At 37.4% G+C, this 18,650-nt stretch overlaps 1 protein-coding gene across 11 annotated transcripts in view; it reads right to left on the reverse strand.

The window, feature by feature from the left end:
• The window catches only part of BBS9 (Bardet-Biedl syndrome 9), a 454,270-nt gene that overhangs the window by 70,633 nt on the left and 364,987 nt on the right, over window positions 1-18,650 (reverse strand). For all 11 annotated transcript variants that reach the window (XM_086692905.1, XM_086692893.1, XM_086692922.1 and 8 more), the window contains one exon: window positions 17,868-18,050. In XM_086692905.1, the coding sequence (XP_086549031.1) occupies window positions 17,868-18,050 (183 nt within the window). The remainder of the gene's footprint in view (window positions 1-17,867; window positions 18,051-18,650) is intronic.

Genomic DNA, 18,650 nt, shown 5'->3' on the forward strand with positions numbered 1-18,650 from the left:
CTTAATAAGTTTCACATTATAATATTCAACAGTTTTTGTAAAATAAAGCTTTGCAAAAAATCAGCTTTAAATTTTCAACCCATCACCAATAAAATGAAACATTCCCCAGTATCATTCTTTTAAAATTTTAATCTGGGGGCGCCTGGGTGGCTCAGTCGGTTAAGCGTCCGACTTCGGCTCAGGTCATGATCTCACGGTCCGTGGGTTCGAGCCCCGCGTCGGGCTCTGTGCTGACACCTCAGAGCCTGGAGCCTGTTTCAGATTCTGTGTCTCCTCTCTGTGACCCTCCCCCATTCATGCTCTGTCTCTCTCTGTCTCAAAAATAAATAAACGTTAAAAAAAATTTTTGTTTAATTTTAATCTGAAGTGATTTATTGGACATTTGGAGTTCTCTACTTCCTTGACATGATTCAAAAGCTGTAAAAGTCTAATTCACATTTCAAACAAAAGTAAAACAGGGTACTGGGCTTATCACCACTGCTTTGTGAAAAATGAAGCACATTGCTTCCTAATGGATGACAATCTACAAATTCTTTGATGAACAGAAGACAAGTAACCTTCATAGAGTTTAGCTGCAATACAAGCAGAAAGCACAAGACTGCTTCAAACCAAGGTACTCTGATTGTTTGTTTAAGCTTATGTTTTGCATTTGATCGGTATTCCCATTCTGACTCCAATGCTATATACGGTAGATTACATGAATTACCATAAAACTTGATCCCAGATAGACAATGTTCAGTTTTAAAACAAAACAAAACAAAACATCAGTGATGTCCCAAGTAGCCAAACACCTTCACTAAGCACTAATGTTTGCTTCAGGAAAAGCTCCTGATCAACAAGCACTATTCAGAAGGAATTTACAAAACACAAACATTAAGACTGGAAAATCAAATAGATTGATAATGAAGATTCCAGAAGAAAGTTGCTCTGGCAATGGTAGATTAGATCATTTTGACCAATTATCCTACTGAAAATAACTAGAAACAAATACATAAAAATCATGTTTTTTAAGGCACTGAAAAGCTGACAAGTTAGTGATAGGAGACACTGGAGGCCCAAGAAGGTAAGTCCTGACTGTGAGGCTGCTTTTCCCACTGAAGTCATTAGCCTAGCCATGCATCACGGATCCTTCACTTATACCACCTCTCGCTAATGACTTATGCTTGCTTAAACTTTCCATTTAAGAGGCAGCATGGATCATGAAAAATGCATTGGATTATAAGTCAGAAGACCTAAGCTGAATTGTGACACCTTTCCTTACAAGCTGTTTGTTTCTGGGAAAATTATTTTAGTTCTCTAGGTTTTGGTTTCCTTATCAGTTAAAACCCAGAAGATGGTTTTTCCTTGGCAGATGCTCATAGATTTCAGACATATTTGGCAATTGTATGCACTTAATTCCATACTATCATTCTTACTTGTAAGAGTTCTCTCTAAAAGGTACCTAATCTGGGCTGGTTCCTGCAAATAGCCCCAGAAATAGTAGCAACAAGAGCAACAATAGTAAAAATTTCTTATGTGCTAGAAAATGTGCTGAAAATTTTACAAATATATTTTGGTTAATTCTTACTATTATCCTATGAAGGCAGGCATTACAACTTCCAGCTAATGGTCTAGATATGAGGTATTTCACTGCAAATGACACAGTTATTAAAAGGAAGAGTTGTGACAGAATCCAGGACTGCGGGGCTCTAACCCCCTGCCTTTTATCCCCCGCTTTTATCTGCCTTTTATGCTCTAGATTTTGAAGAAGACAGAACAGAGCTTTATATGGTTCCATGTCAAAAATGAGAGACTTGTGGGCCACTGGGTGGCTCAGTTGGTTAAGTGTCTGACTCTTGATTTTGGCTCAGGTCATGATCTCACAGTTCATGAGTTCCAGCCCTGTGTCCGGCTCTCCATCCCAAGATGGAACCTGCTTGTGATTCTCTCTCTCCCTCTCTCTGCCCCTCCCCTGTTCTTAATCTCTCTCTTTCTCTCTCTCAAAATAAATTAATAAACATTAAAAAAAAATGAGAGCCTTCTAAAGGGTGGAGATGGGAGGGAGAAAGTAAAGAATGTTGGTTTCAGAGAAGAATTAAATTTGTTAACTTTTACCTAACATTACGTTGAAAATTCATGTCTTGTATAATATCCAGTAAAAACACAAGTGGTATTTTCAGAGATCAGCCTGAGATCACATTGTAAACTACCACAATTGCTTAACTTAGTTAAGCAATTACTTAGATGGATTGGTATATACTTAGTTACTTAGATGGATTGGTATATACATTTGTGTATTTGTTTATTGTTCTTTTATAAATAAATGTTACTTTTATCCTAAAAAATAATAATAAAATTGAAAAATAAATCTTGATCACTTATGCTACACAGCACTTCTTTTCTATTTCATTGTGTGTCTTTCAATCTATTATCATATCACCTTAGGCTCCTTTTACTAAACTGGGCTTTAGAAAATATCATATGAGTCTTCTCCCAGAAAATTTATGGTCACAACACATTCACAGAACCAAAATTTAAATCAGCTTCTGGATTCAAGTGAATGAATAATCTGCATATAATTAAATAAAATTTTGCTGAGTATGATCTATGCCAGTTTGGATGGGTCAAACTTATAGAAGAGCCCACCAAAGCTTTAGCACCTGCATAAACTACTGAAACTGACATGTAGGACTAGTCTTAGGACACCATGTCCCCTAAAAACATAACAATGGTCAGATTTGACTCTGATGACTCTGAATTATAGTCATTTCAGGGACTCACTATTAAGAATACCTGAAGCAGCCACCCTATTAAAGAATCATAAGACACGTGGGGTTATAGACTCCCTAAGTACCCATGTATCTGATGGAATCTGGGGAAAATTTAACAAAGCTAGGACAAGAGAAGAACATGTGAACAAAGGCATCACCTTCTCCCCTGATGATGCTGTGTTCTTAACAATATCAAAGAACAAAGAACAAGGAATGACCAAACTCAGGAGAAAATGTCCAAAAATACATGAAACCACTGATTTAAGTGTGAGAAGTACAGGATCCTTTTCTTTGTTTTTGTCTCCTCCATTTAATTAGTTTGGATTTTTCAAAACCACCCAGTAGCTTCACTATTTTAAGTTGTGACTACCTACTTCTCTTAGTCAAAGCCACCAATAAATCTGAAACAGCTACAAGAAGGTCCATATACTAGGTTTCTGTTTTCTTTCAAACAATTCTGGAGAAGTCTGGAGAAAAGGTATCTAGAATGTTATCTGAAGTTAATGAGTGGCACAAGATTCAGTGTTAGTGTCATTTTTCACAATGATCACAGAAATACAGCAACACAAATCTCAAAGTTCAATAGTAATTATTTATGAGATGGTATGTTTATCACTATATTGATCCTAACTTTAAATGTCTTTGTCCATTTACTAAAATACTAATTTGAGGGGCGCCTGGGTGGCTTGGTCGGTTAAGCGTCTGACTTCGGCTCAGGTCATGATCTCACGGTCCGTGAGTTCAAGCCCCGCGTCGGGCTCTGTGCTGACCGCTCAGAGCCTGGAGCCTGTTTCAGATTCTGTGTCTCCCTCTCTCTCTGCCCCTCCCCCTGTTCATGCTCTGTCTCTCTCTGTCTCAAAAATAAACGTTAAAAAATTTTAAAAATAAAATAAAATAAAAAATAAAATACAAATTTGAGTCCATACAGTCATTTATTTACTTTAAAAATATTTATTCAGAGCCAACTGATACAAGACTTTGTACTAAATATTGTGAGGTTAAAAAAAAGGTGAATCAGATAAGGATCCTACCTTCAAGTAATTTTCACTCAACTAATAACATAAGAATGTATACAAAATATACTGATCCAGAAAACAAAATTTAGAGAGAATTACAGGTAAAGTGCTTTTGGAATGATTTTGTTTTAACCCCCTTCCTAGAATAACATCAAGAATTCTGTCAATAAGTTATTCAAGATAGAATGTCTTTATACTTGTCTACATAATAAGGTAACTTCCCATCAGTTTTGTGGAAAATCAATATATATATATGGATATATAGTTTGAGTTCATTCCAGTGCTATGTGAAATAAATAAGTCAAATTTGTCAGCATTTTCTAGTATAGAATCCAACACAGGTAGGCAGAAATACAAAATATAAGTTACACTTAACCTTGAAAAAGTTGGATAAGAGTGAAACTACAGTATGACCAGATCTTCTATTCACTTTTTATTTGGATTATTCAATTTTGGTGTTGATTTTTATAAGTTCTTTATATATTTTGGGTACTAACCCTTGATAAGATATGTCATTCGCAAATATCTTCTTCCATTCAAAGACATGAAAGACATTTTTCCAAAGAAGACATACAGATGGCTGACAGATACATGAAAGGATGCTCAACATCACTGATCATTAGGGCAATACAAATCAAAGCTACAATGATATATTATCATATACCTGTCAGAATGGCTAAAATTTACAACACAAGAAACAACAGGTATTGGTAAGGATGTGGAGAAATGGGAACCATCTTACATTGTTGGTGGGAATGCAAACCGGTGCAGCCACTCTGGAAAACAGCACGGAGGTTCCTTGAAAAGTTAAAAACACAACTACCCTATGACCCAGCAATTGCAGTAGTAGGTATTTACCCAAAGAATACAAAAACACTAATTCAAAGGTATATATGCACCTTGATATTTATAGCAGTATTATCTACAATAGCCAAACTATGGAAGCAGCCCAAGTGTCCATCGACTGATGAATGAATAAAGAAGACATAGAATATATATATATGTAATGGAATATTATTCAGCCATAAAAAAGAATGAAATCTTGCCATTTGCAACAACGTGGATGGAGCTAGCAAATATTTTCCTAAGCCAAGTAAGTCATGTGGAATTTAAGAAACAAAACAAATTATCAAAGGGGGGAACAAAAGAGGCAGACCAAGGAACAAACTGTTAAGTATAGCAAACAAACTGATGGTTACCAGAGGGGAGGTAGGTAGGGAGATGGGTAAAATAGGTTCTGGGAATTAAGGAGCGCACTGGTTGTGATGAGTACTGGGTGTTGTATGGAACTGTTGTATCACTATAGTGTACACATGAAACTAATATTATATTGCATGTTAACTAACATGACTTTAAATAAAAATTTTAAAAAAACTTCAGTAAGATCACCTGGTCAAAGTCTTCCCATTGGGGTGCCTGGGTGGCTCAGTTGGTTGAATGTCCAACTCTTGATTTTGGCTCAGGTTATGATCCCAGGGTTGTGGGATTAAGCCCCGCATTGGACTATGCACTAAGCGTGGAGTATGCCTAAGATCCTCTCTTTCTTTCCCTCTCCCCTGCTCACACTTTCTAGTAATAATAATAATAATAATAATAATAATAATAATAATAGTAGTAGTAATAATTTAAAACTTGTACTTATAAAAAAAAGTTTCCCCCTTAAATCAGGTTGCTAATTTTTGTGAGCCCCCTAATTTAGATTCAAAGCCTGGATGTTATTTTCTGTGTGACTGTGGGCATACTTCCTCATCTGTAAACTGGGACTAATACAAGGAGACAAGGATATGAGCACAAATGGTTTACCTGAGAGCTGATCCAAAAAGTGCCAGGGGGTAGTGAGGAAGTGAGACTGGGCAGGAAGAGAAGCCAATAAACTGCTGTGCGTTTGAGCAATTACCACTACAGGCAACTGGTGCAACCTTGTTGGACTACTCTGAGAGGTGGTGTAGAACATACCTTGAATTTTCCCAGCCAGAGGGACGAGAGGGCTGGGGTATTAATCTACCAATTCCCATCAATCATCAATTGAACACAGAGGCTGTACAGACTTGGCCAAACAGGAAGAGTCCACAGGCAAAGAACTGCAGATGTTCAGAAGGCAGAAGCTTGTAGGAATGGTGGGAGGCGAAGAGATATGGGCAGATCACACACAGCATCTGCTACAACCCTCTACTTCAAAGACACATAGGATTAAATGGGGTAGCATATGCAGAGTCCTTGGCCAATATCTAACACATAATAATGCTCAATAAAAGTTAATTTTATTATTTTGAATTGTGGGAAGCAGGCCTCTGTGTGTATGTGTGTGTGTGTGTGCGTGTGTGTGATTTCTCTCCTTTTTTCTCTACAAAAAGGGGAAATCCTGTTTTTAGTGAAGCTTATAGGACTTGGTTCTGAGATTGCTAAAAACTATATAGAAATTTTATAACCTTGAATTTAGAACAAATGGGTTAGAAAGCAACTACAACTAACCACTGCCATTAAACCACAGAAATCAGATTTTATTTCCAGGAAAATGGAAACTCTTGCTACTCTAAATGCAGAAAGTGAAGCATATTCCTGCTAACAATATTAGTTATTTCATCTGCATATTCTTATTCACTGTGGTGGGAGAGAAGATCTGGGTTCCTGCAGTTCTCATAAATAACATATCAGCAAAATTTAAACTCAGATTTTATAAATCTGTCAGATTAAAAGTTATAGCAATAGGTACTCAACAGTCATTACTTTTCACAGCTTATTCGTGGCTTTTTCTTCAAAAAGTAGCAACTGGTAAGATTCTTTTCTGATTTATGTGAAATCTGCTTCTGGTCAGGGATGCCTGCTTCAAGATGGAAAACCAAGGTCTTCCTTTTTTCAATAACTTCCTGTCCCCAACTCAAATTACTCACAAATTAACTCGTAATAAAGAATGACTAAAATTATCATTCTTTTACTCTGTTCTTACAATTACATTCCACCAATTCTAGGTTTTCCCCGCACATTTTAACATCTCTGACATAGGGAAGTATCTTATCTAACAACTGTTGGCTTCTAGGCTCCAGTCATGCTATGCTATCACTGTCAGTTCCTGTGTATGCACAGCCTTTGTCCCAGCTGTTCTTACATTATCATTTCACCTGGCATATATACAATGCTCAGACTCTCCTATTTAACTGATTGTCATACTATATATATATATTTTGTGAGAGAGAGAGAGAGAGAGAGAGAGAGAGAGAGCAAGAGCAGGGAAGGGGTAGAGAGAGAGGGAGAGGGAGAATCCCAAGCAGGCTCCATGTCCAGCATTGAGCCCAATGTGGGGCTTGGTCTCACTACCATGAGATCATGACCTGAGCCAAAATCTAGAGTCAGATGCTTAACCAAATGAACCACCCAGGAGCCTCTGTCTTTTAAAATATACTATGATTCACTGAATAAAAAAGTTGGAATAGGGCAGTCGGAAGTACAAATTTGAAATTAGTGAAGCATATATTCATGACAGAAGAATGACAACAATTTGTATTTTTTTTTGCAAAAGCAAAAGCTACGTGATTTCCAGGAGGTAAGACAAGAAGATACAGATAGAAGAAATGTGTTACCCTTTGTTACTGAGATACATGCACCCACATTAAAAATCTATGCCAAGCAATGTAACTGAAGTAGGAGAAATGACCAAATCTCTGGAATAGATGTGGTTTGATTAATTAATGTATCACACAGAACTATTGTTTAAGCGATATACATCAATTTGCCTAAAATTTCCTGCTAACTCTGGATGGAAGCTGCTTAACTTCCAGCAACACAGGATTCAACCGAGAGAAAAAGTAAAGCTTTGAGCTTAGTCAAAAAGGAAAGTGTTAAAACTGGATATCAGGGGATGCCTGGGTGGCTCAGTTGGCCGAGTGTCCAACTCTTGATTTCAGCTCAGGTCATGATCCCAGAGTCATGGGATCAAGCCCTGCATCACACTCAGCTTGGAACCTGCTTGGGACACTCTCTCACACTCTCTCTCTCTCACTCTCTCTCTCTCTCTCTCTCTCTCTCTCTCTCTCTGCCCTACCCCCATTCGTGTGCGTGCACACACACTCTCTCTCTCTCTCAAATAAAAAATTAAAATTAAATGGATATCAGAGGCTCAGAAGAAAATCAGGAAGGCAACAGTGGCCCACTCTTAAATGCTGCATCAACAGAGCTCTTCGCGGCACACAGGACACACATATGGCACACAGGACAATGCTATGTGGGAAAACATATGAGTGGAGAGAATCAAATTCTCAATGTGGAGAAGTTTCAGGAACACTTTAACCAATTTATGTTGCTTATATCTTCAGACATGAGAGTAATCTATGATAAACTATGTCTAAATAAGTCTACAAGAATTCCTTCAATACTTACTAAAAACCTTACATGACCCTTCAGAGTTTTGGGGAAAAAAAAGTTAAAAGAGAAAAAGCACTATGTCATAGTTTAATTGACAGGTATTTTTTTTCCTAAGTGGTCTATAAAATAATGCTGTAACTTACAGCACATTATTATTGAAAGCCAGTAGTACTATTAATAGCTAATAATTCTTGGATGATCATCATATGCCCGGCCCCACATTTGGCATTTCATGTACATTATCTTAATCAGTCCTCATAGGACTCTTCAGAGGTATACAAAGGGTCTCCTCATAATACCTGCACACCTTTGAGGTCACACATGTAATGCAATTTTTTAAAACATGGTTTAGCACCTCTGTATTTGTAATAGTAGTAGTACTAACAGTAGTAGGAGTAACAGTAGTGGTATTTTGGTCTTCCAGATGATATATATAACTAAACATCAAACCCTGAATTTGAAAATGATGGTGAAGATACCCAAGGGAGGCTCAGCATGCGGTCTACTTCACGGAGACCAAACAAGCAAGGTAATTTTCAGTTACTTTGTGTAAAAAAATAAAAAATAAAAATAAAAAGAATTTGGATATGTCTTCTTGAGGAAGAAAAACCTTGCTTTATGTATTTTTTCATTCAATGTTTATTGTGTTTCAGTAAATCATTTGTAGTAGGCCACAGCCAAACTTAATGAAGGCCAGATTACACAATAAAAAGAATATAGTAGAGGAAAGGATATACCTGCAATGAAAAAAGAAATTCCATGTGGAACAACTCCTCAGACACTGACGTGGCCCTTCTCCCAGACTAACTGTGTGAAAGACAGTGAGCCTCTGGTTCTAAACACCTCTGAACTGGCAGATTCCTCACCCTGTGCAAACTGTGTTTTCCATCAAACTCTGGGCATGCCTTCATGAGAAAGGCACTGGAGAGCCAAGTTCACTCCCTTTCTTAATCTCATGTTCTCCCTCTGTACCATTTGTTTACTGGTTCAGTAGGAATATAAAGTGAAAGCAAGCTGAAATAAAATCCAAATCGCCATTCTCACATCTCTTCAAAGCAAAACCAGTCCTTGGGGTCTTGTCTAGCTCACCACTGTACAGATAAGAAAACCAATGCTTAGAGAGTTCCATGATTTGCTTAAGGACATAGAGCTAGTTAAGTATTTGCTCCAAAAAAAAAAAAAAAAAAAAAATCTGAACCCTACTGTGACATAATCTTCTATTCAACTGATATACCACAGTTTGTATTGTCCAACTATTAGCATTTAGGTTGCTTTCAGCATTCCATAATTATAAAAACAAACTAAATGGATTTTAGTTTACTACTTCCAGTGCATTAACTTAGATTATTGGTGCCAAGTGTTAGATTCATTTTATGACTTACCTTTTCCTGGAGGATGCTTTGGAAAGCCTATAGAAAGAAGTGGGTATATAATTTTACTACACATCTATCAGCACTATTTATTGCTAAATTTGACTAAATCAATATGGGTGAGGCATACCTAATGTTTTCACTTGCATATATTCATCACTGGTCAGATTAAAAACTTCTGTGCTTACTGGATTAAATCACAGGACATGTGAATGAATATAGGTATAAATAAATACATGTGTGGTGGTCTGGCTATCAATTTACCTATATCTTTTGCCATCCACACAGGAGTGCTCAAGATGCACTCTTGCAGAACTCCAAAATATTTGAAGTTGCTTGCAAAAAAGGGGGTGGTACAAAATGGAAGGAGAATGCTTCCTTTTCTAATAAAACTATACAGTTGCTGAAGACAAATCTGTAAATGTGCAGAACACTATGAAAATAAATGGGGTATCAAGCAATCCCTAAATATTTATGTCCAACTGTATGCTTAATTTAAGCTTTAAGTCTGTGGGGATGTAAAAGAATCTGTCCCTACATTTATTAGAATACAAGACAAGCACATTGACAATTTCAGAATACATAATGAGAGCTAAATTATGTCATACCCCCAAGTGAAATTCACAAGAGGATGTAAGCCAGAATAAATAAGGAGGGAATGAGAATTGATCTGCTTCTTAATGAGGGTGGAGAGAGGGGTAAACAGAGGACACTATGTTAGGTGAAGAAAAAAGCACTCTTAGCCCTGGCATGCTGGAAAGAAGTTGTGTACCCATGGTAAGTCAGATTTCCCAGAACGGAGCAGGAAAGCTGGGGAGTCACAGAAGCTGAGTTTTAGAAAGAAGTTGCGGTGGTGCCAAGTGACTGAAAGTCCTGAATGCCTGGCACTGGAGCGCAAACTGAACCAGGAGCAGAGAGCCACAGAAAGTATGCAAGCAGATGTGTGACGACAGAGCATAGGGCTGAGTCTAGCAGCGAGGTGCAGGGAGTACCAGAGCAGAGACATGGGCAGAAAGGCTACTACAAATGCCACCACAGAAAGCCAGGTAGAATAACAAGGACGCAAGCCAAAGGGGTTTCTGAGGAACATTTCCAAATGAACAACAGCAGTCCAGAGTGACTGACTGACCCTGGAGCAGCTCTGTGTGTGGTTATAGCACACAGAGAGCGCTAGTTTTAGAGGAAAGAGTCCACAATTTCCACATGTACATTTCCAAAAGCGTGTAATGTCCCAGACATGTCAAGATCATCTCTTTATAATTAGTAGACTCAAACTAAGTTCGGTAAAAGTATTTTAGGGAAATTACATTACTATAAATACACTTCTAGCCAAGAATCAAATCGGTGGGCGTTATGAGGATGATGATGATCATTATTTTCCTCACCATGGTTGTGTGAATTTTACTTAGTCATTTATATTTAAACCACACTTCACTTCACAAAGATTTGGGGATGGCATATAGTGAGAGTGAAGCTTCAATTAATCAATTCTTTGCTCATTTATTTAGTCTCTCTACCCTTGAATGCATAGATAATATTAAAGGCATCCATTAAAGTACCGTTTCATATTTGATATACTTAAGGGAAATGTCAAAGATTACACATCACCACTTGTATACTGCATTCTACTTGGCTCCTATTCTGATGTATTTCAATTTTTAAAACAGCAAGCAAGTTATCAGAAAGGCTCTGAGATAAGCATTACTCAACACCGGTGAAGTGGAAAACTATACCACTACATAACACCCCAGTTGCATGCAACTAGGAACAGCACAGAGTATGTGGCCATTGTGAACGTGAACTAATTCTTTTATGTTCATCTTGTTGGCTAAGATCAAGGGGAATACCAAAATATTTACTTTCTCCACTATGTTCCCATAGACATTTATAATTGTGATGATACTTCAACAGTCTTAAAGGCAGACTTGATACTGACACCAGACTTCCTCCTTTTGTTTGCCTTCTAAGAAGAGGACATTAATAACAGCAATGATTAGCCATCTCAGTCATCACTCAATCCAGACAGGAGGCACAATGGCCCTTACATCAAATCTGACCTGTGACGTAGAAGCCTTCAAGCCTTGTAAGTGAGGCTTGATAAGTCCCTCCACACAATAGGATTTCCTATTATAAACATCTGTTTTCTCACATGAACCATGTTGAAAATGTTAAAAATAAGTCTCTCTTTCCATATCAGCTTGTAAAAGGAATAATCAATCAAAAAGTAAGGCTGAAGGTCCAAATCTCCTCTCCCACTGATGTAAATTTCCACCTTAACTTTCTCAGGGGATCTGAAAGTTCAGTGCTAAGGAAGGTAACTGTTAAACTCTTAAGAACGCAATAAAGCTTTTCTTTTTCAAATAGTAGATAATATCTACTAAAGATATTAAGTGAACTTTGAAAGAAAAGAAAAAGTAAGGCAAAATGCTATGCAATGTGCCAACATTCCTTCCAAATCTAAGACTGTGCATAATCAGGTCTCCAAACCAGTGCTCCGTTTCTCTTTTCCTTGGGGATTCCTCTGGAGTCAGGTGGAACATAAATGAACATTTAGAGCCTAAGTCTGAGAAAACCCATTGGAAAATAACACTATTGTTCCTACTTGTTCTCTTGCCATCTTCTAGACTTCATCTTAAAGAATCTTAGTCATCTAAGCTGTTAGCTAAGAAAAGGAGGAGCAGATCTGTACAGAGTTCAAGAAGGGCAAAGAGGATTTATCCATATACCAAATGCAAGTGATAGGGACTACCTCAAATGCTGTATTCAAAAGGATTCTGAGATCATGTTCAGGCTCAACAGGAAAGAATTTGTGATGATCATAATGTCTACCAAGGTCATGTGAAGGGGGAGTAGCAGCACTTGTGCCAGCTTATTGCCTCCCTTTTATGTAGATGCATTCATCTCCCTAGAAAAAGTCTGGTCATTGCACATGTGACCAGGCTGATGATGTCGGAATACCAGAAATAAGGGCTGCTAAAGCAAACACCGTGGCATAACTTAATGTCAGTGTCCTACCCTACTTTCATTAATTTGCTGAACTGTGCTCAAGTTGTTTAACCCAACTGACAAAACCCTTTCTCTTTTAATGATAGAGAGTACTATGAAATAGAACATACTGCAATGAAAGAAATGTTCTTTTTTGTTTAAAGTTTATTTATTTATTTTGAGAAAGATAGAGAGAGTGGGAGAGGGGCAGAGAAAGAAGGAGAGAATCCCAAGCAGGCTCCACACTGTCAATGCAGAGCTCAACGTGGGGCTCAAAATCATACTGTGAGATCATGACCTGAGCCAAAATCATGAGTAGGATGCGTAACTGATTGAGCGAACCAGGCGCTTCTGGGAATGTTCTATATTTGAACTTTCCAATGTGGCTACTAAGCAGTTGAAATATAGCTAGTGAAATCGTGGAACTGAAATTTTAATTTTATTTCACTTTATTTAAATTTCACTTTAAATAGCCACATGTGACAAGTGGCTACTAAATCAGATAGCCAATATGTTTATGGCTGACTGTGACTGGAATATGTTTGCTTACAATGTTGAAGTAAATCAACGGAGGATAGGCTCTAACTCTGTTTTGTTTATTAAAATACGCCAAGAACCTAGAACACTGCCTGAAACATAGTAGGTACTTAATAAATATTCACTGAATGCAAATATGACCGGATGAAAAGATTTTAAGCCAATCCTGAGGTATGTGGAGTTTTGCAGTTTTTGGCTTTTGTATAACATCATGAGAGAGGTGTGCTATCACAATTAAACACTCCCTCAGACTCAAACCATTACACAGCCCTTCATGACCTAAGTAGACAGTATTTTCCATAGAACTTCATGTAGATAAAGGGTCAGTAGATATATGTTTAAATTCTGCATTGCAGATACTCTGAAATCCTCAGCCCCTAAACTGAAAAGAAAACAGTTTTAGAATTGTGGCATCAGGTACACTGATAGAACACATTATTTGGGGCAAAACTTCTCCATCACAGGAAGATGGTAGGGACAATACTATATTATCAAATCCACTGATGGAACTGAGTTTAAGAGCTCTTTTTGGAGATGCCAAATAGAACAGTTAATCTTTTTCTTAAAGTGAAGGGAAGTATCCCTACAAAAACACATTTGGCATATGTAACTTCCAACACCTTGAAAAAGTCACACATAATAGTCTGCAATACCAGCATTTATTTGCCCCCAAATAGTAATGAGAAGTGACAAAAATAGAAAAGCATTTAAGAAACAGATCAAAGAAAACAATGATGAATTCTGATCCAAATGAGATGGCATATAAAAAAATACTGATAGGATAGTGTGAAGAACATCACTTTTCATTAGGAATAATAAATTCTAAATATTTATGCTTTGTAAACCTGATGCCAGTTCAGAAAATATTCCAGAGTGAACTATGGCATTTAGCCTGCCGTTTGTGACACATGCCATCTAAATAACAATACAACAAACCATTGTGCAGTGCTATGTGCAACATAAATAAAACATCTTCTGAGCACTTTCTTCCACCTCTCAATACTTGTGGGGACATCTGACCTTGAACTGAGAGTCTCTTCTGAAAATGTTGTCCACATGTCTGAAGTTCTCCCCCTCACACATGTACTCTGCCATCCACTTCCAACCAAACCGTCTAAATTACATTCAGATTTTTGTGGTATCATAATAACTTCAATATGGGATATATTTTCAACATTCTGGTCAGAGACTCCTTTCTTCCCCGTCTTACCCTCATTCCAAGTTATTTCAGGTTTGCATATTTCATTTTCACATCTCAGTGGGACACCCATCACATAACATTTATTTGTGAGGTCCAAAGGCATAATGTGGGGGATTGTGAACTAGCATGTCAAAACCACATACTGCATGCGTACGTCTTAAAGAATGAAAAAGGATTCCTTTTTTCTCAAGATATATAAGCTGTCTCAACAGTATAAGTCCAAAGTGAATACCACAACCTAATTAAAGATGAAGAGCATAACAAGCAGTATTAAAATGTCTTTTTGGATTCATTCTTTTCCAAGTTATGTTTTTATCAAATGTCCTGTCTTATTAATGGCTTCAATAGACATAACGAGTATACACCCCTTCTAATCTCGCCAAATTCAGAAGAAAGTTGAAAGAATTTTTCCCTTTATATTTTGGGAGTTATGACAGCAAAGAACACAGTGGCAGGCAGAAAGAAGCTTTGACAGGATGCCTAGTCCATTCACCTGCCTACAGGGATGAACACACTATTCCCAGCAGAAGGAGGCTGTTTTGAAAGATCTCTAGAGTCAGAAATTCCACAGTCTCTCTGGGGACTCAGTCCCTACATTTGAGAACCTTTATTTCAAGGAAATTCTTCCTCTGGGTCTAACCACACTTCATGGCCACCTTCAGGAGCATGTGAGCCATGTGGTCACACAGGGCCCCGCGTTCAGAAGGGCCCCACGCTTGATTTAATGTTTTACCATTGCCACCTTGAAATTCGTTGTTGTTTTTTTTTTTTTTTTTTTTTTTTTGAGAGAGAGAGAGAGAGAGTGCTAGTGAGCAACAGGCAGAGAGAGAAAGAGAATCCCAGGAGAGGCAAAGGGAGGGAAGGAGGGGGGGAGAGAGAGAGATAGAGAGAGAGAGAAGCAGGGCTTGTGTTAGCCCGAAGCGGGGCTCGTGTTCACCCAAAGAAGGGCTTGAGCTCACCTGATGTGGGACTTAAACTCACGAACTGTGAGATCATGGCCTGAAACATGAGATCATGACCTATGCCGAAGTCAGATGCTTAACAACTGAGCTACCCAGGCGCCCCTGAAATTCTTAATGTTATCTTGCACTTGTCTTCTGTAAGTGATGTCTGCTGGAACAGTGAATTGTGTGTAAGAAGGGAAGACATGCGCGGTACGCATTCCTTCTACCTTTCTGCCCCATAACCTTAGAATTCTATGGCCCCAGAATGAGTGGGAGACAGGGAGACTCAAAACAAATACAAGGAGGGCATGTCTAGACTGATTAAGTGGGGGCACTGACAGCCTTTAAGGCGTTTCATTGCACCAAAACTTGTTTTGAATGAAGAAAGTCAGCAAATAGATTCAAAGAAACAGGAATGACTAAGGAAGTCCATTACACCCCTGTTACTTCCCTGTATTATCCGACTACTTACACTGAAAATGGTAACAGAAGGAAAGGGAAATAGAGTAACACAGAGCTCTTTTTTCTTTCCTTCCCTACTCATCAGTAAGCTGAAGGTGGAAAGTGTTGGTAGATGTGTGCATATCAAGAAGGGAAGGAAAAGCAGTTAATTTTGTGCAGTGATTCACAGCTCTGTAAGAACAAAATACATATGCATGCATGAGCTACAAAATACAAATTATATAATTTTGGCGATTCTGCATATAGGTCCAATGCTCTTATATTTGTGTTAAAGCTGGCACTGCACATTATAAAGATTCATGGTAAAATTCCTGCTGACAACTTAAATTTTTTATTTTTCTTCATTTAGAATAGCATAAAATAGCAAATAAAAACATCATGATGAGACACAGAAAGTAAAAAGCTTTGTTTTAGAATCTGTTTTAACAACATTTTGGTTATTTATCTACTTTTTTGAACAAGGGATCCACATTTTCACTTTGCTCTGGGTCCTGTAAATTATACAGCTGGCCCTGCCCTGCTTCCTCATGCTCCAGATTATATCTACTACATCTGTTCTGCCAAGTCACTTCTTATTAGCTTTCACCCTTTCTCTAGTCATTCACCCAACAAATATTGACTGTGCTATGGTCAGGAACTGTGCCAGAGGCTGAGAATATAAAAATGAGTAAGATATAATTCCACTCTATTCCATTATCTCATTTAATTCTTATTCAACTTGGGTAGGTCCTATTATTGTTTCTACCTTAGAAATACAGAAGTAGAGATTTAGAACAGCAAGAAAACCTGATCAGAAGGACTTTATCATCGAGTGGTGGAACCAGGAACTGAGGCCACCAAAGTCTTTCTGACTACTTAAATCTGAGTTCACAGTTATCATTCTCACTAATACAACCCAAATTGTATTCTTTGTTCTCTGTTATTACAATGTCCACATTTCTGGCTTCTCAAAGATCAATTTTAGCAGTAATTTCATTTTATGAATCTAAAAAAAAGGTATACTCTAAATTGTTTCCCAATTTATTTATTAGTATTTTGTTTATGATATAAAATACAGCTTGAATTTTTTTTTCATCTGACAATACTTTGACCCAATTATAGAAAATTACATTGAACAGACAAAGCCTGTGATTTTCAAAATCTTGTTCATGACTTTGTTTGCTAAAATACAGTGTATTGATAAAAAACAAAAAACAAAAAAACAAACATGTGCTTTGAAAGCAGCCAGACCTGGGCCCAAACCATGGCTCTATATCCACTAGTTTCCAAAAGGTACTTAACTCTCAAAGCCTAAATTTTCTCATATGTTAAATGGAGGTGAAAATAGTACCTTAACAACCTTCTAGGCCATGTTTAAGATTAAATGAGACCATCCTTGTGGAACACTTAAAATATCACTTCGTGCCTATTTAGTAAGTACTCAGAAATGTTAGTTTTAGTACTATCATTTTTAGCCCTATGTTCTCATGGCTATGTTTGAAATGGCTTTTTTCATGAAACGGTTTCTTCCAATACAAAAAAATGAGTCCAAGAGTCTCTAATTTCCAAGAAGTATATTATTTCTTTGTAAATAAAAGCATGCAAAAAGTTCCCTCATGATGACACCTGGTAGTCATACAAACCTCTACAATTTGAGGGGTCTGAGATGGTTTTATTCATATAATCTTTCAACAAAAACTCTAAATATGAACCCTCATCTTCCCCCCCACTTTGGTTCTAAACTGCCTATTGAAAGGGTCAAGAGTAAAAAAGTTTATACACTATGTATTAAGAACTATATAAATGTGACAAAATATTCCTGTCATTTGGCAAGGCTATCTCAGTTCTCCCTAACCCTTGAACTGACACTTAAATTTAAGAACACTGAGCAAATTAAAATGGCTGAACTGTTTTCTCTGGTGGAAAAGGAAAGGATTAGCTAATCTGAAGGTTTACTGCCATCACTCAGGCAGTCAAATGACTGTTTCCCTGGCTTCTAAGTGATTGAAGAGCACATAAAAAATAGACTGAATACCACATAAAAATGGACTCTATACCTATTTTTAAAATAGCTCTAGAAAAAAAAGGCCTTCATTTGACATTTTTATTATGATTTAAAGAAAAGGAAAACAGGATCTGGGTTTAAAAAAAAAAAAAAAGCCTCCATCAGGTACCTTAGAAAATACAACAGCCATGTGATATCTTCTTAAAACCACAATCTTTTCAATAATGGCTGTTACCATTGCAGAGTCGTGGGTCCTTACCAATTCCTGGGTGTCCTGCTGCAGGGGCAGAAATGCTGCTTCCAGAATAGCGATCTGGTCGGTACTAAGCTTCTGCCACAGCCCAATCAGCAGAATCACCAAATGGGTGGCACTTTTCAGCCTGGTGAATGACTGGAACAGACTGTCTTGGTTTTCCTCTACTGCATCTGCGAGAGCGATTACCTGCAGAAATGACAAACTTCAGTTAGGGATAATTTCACAATGCTTGAGCCCTCAACAAATTACATTTGGCACACTTGTGTTTTTCTTTAAAACAGCTTGATGCACTTTGTCTTCCACAAACACAAGCTATGTTGAGTAATAAAATAGTTATCATTCATCTGCTCACTTCCTTCTTTAAAAAAAAAAAAATCCCTGATGTAATTCCAAATCCATATGGCCAGGGGATGAAAATATCCATGAAATCAGCTTAATGGGGACATTGTTCTGTGTCTGGTTCACCATCAATTGACCTTCTACAATATATGATAATATAAGTAATCTCTAATACAGTTGTTATAGTCTTTATTACTAGCTAGAGATGGATCAATTAAAAATATCAAAATAACCACGTTTGCCGCGTAATTTAAAATAATGATTTCATTACATCCTTTTCAGAAAGTAATTATCTGCCTCTGATTATTACTCTTGATATGCTACATGGTGTTGAGATATCCAGTATTTCTTTATTATATCCAAAAGGTAGAAAATGTTCAAACATTTGACCAATTGAGTAATGTCATTTTGAACACAAATGTCAGGCACTAGCCCACAGGGATCTGA

This window comes from Puma concolor, chromosome A2, assembly GCF_028749965.1.
Source record: "Puma concolor isolate L17-30 chromosome A2, mPumCon1.1.hap2, whole genome shotgun sequence".
Classification (NCBI taxonomy): domain Eukaryota; kingdom Metazoa; phylum Chordata; class Mammalia; order Carnivora; family Felidae; genus Puma; species Puma concolor.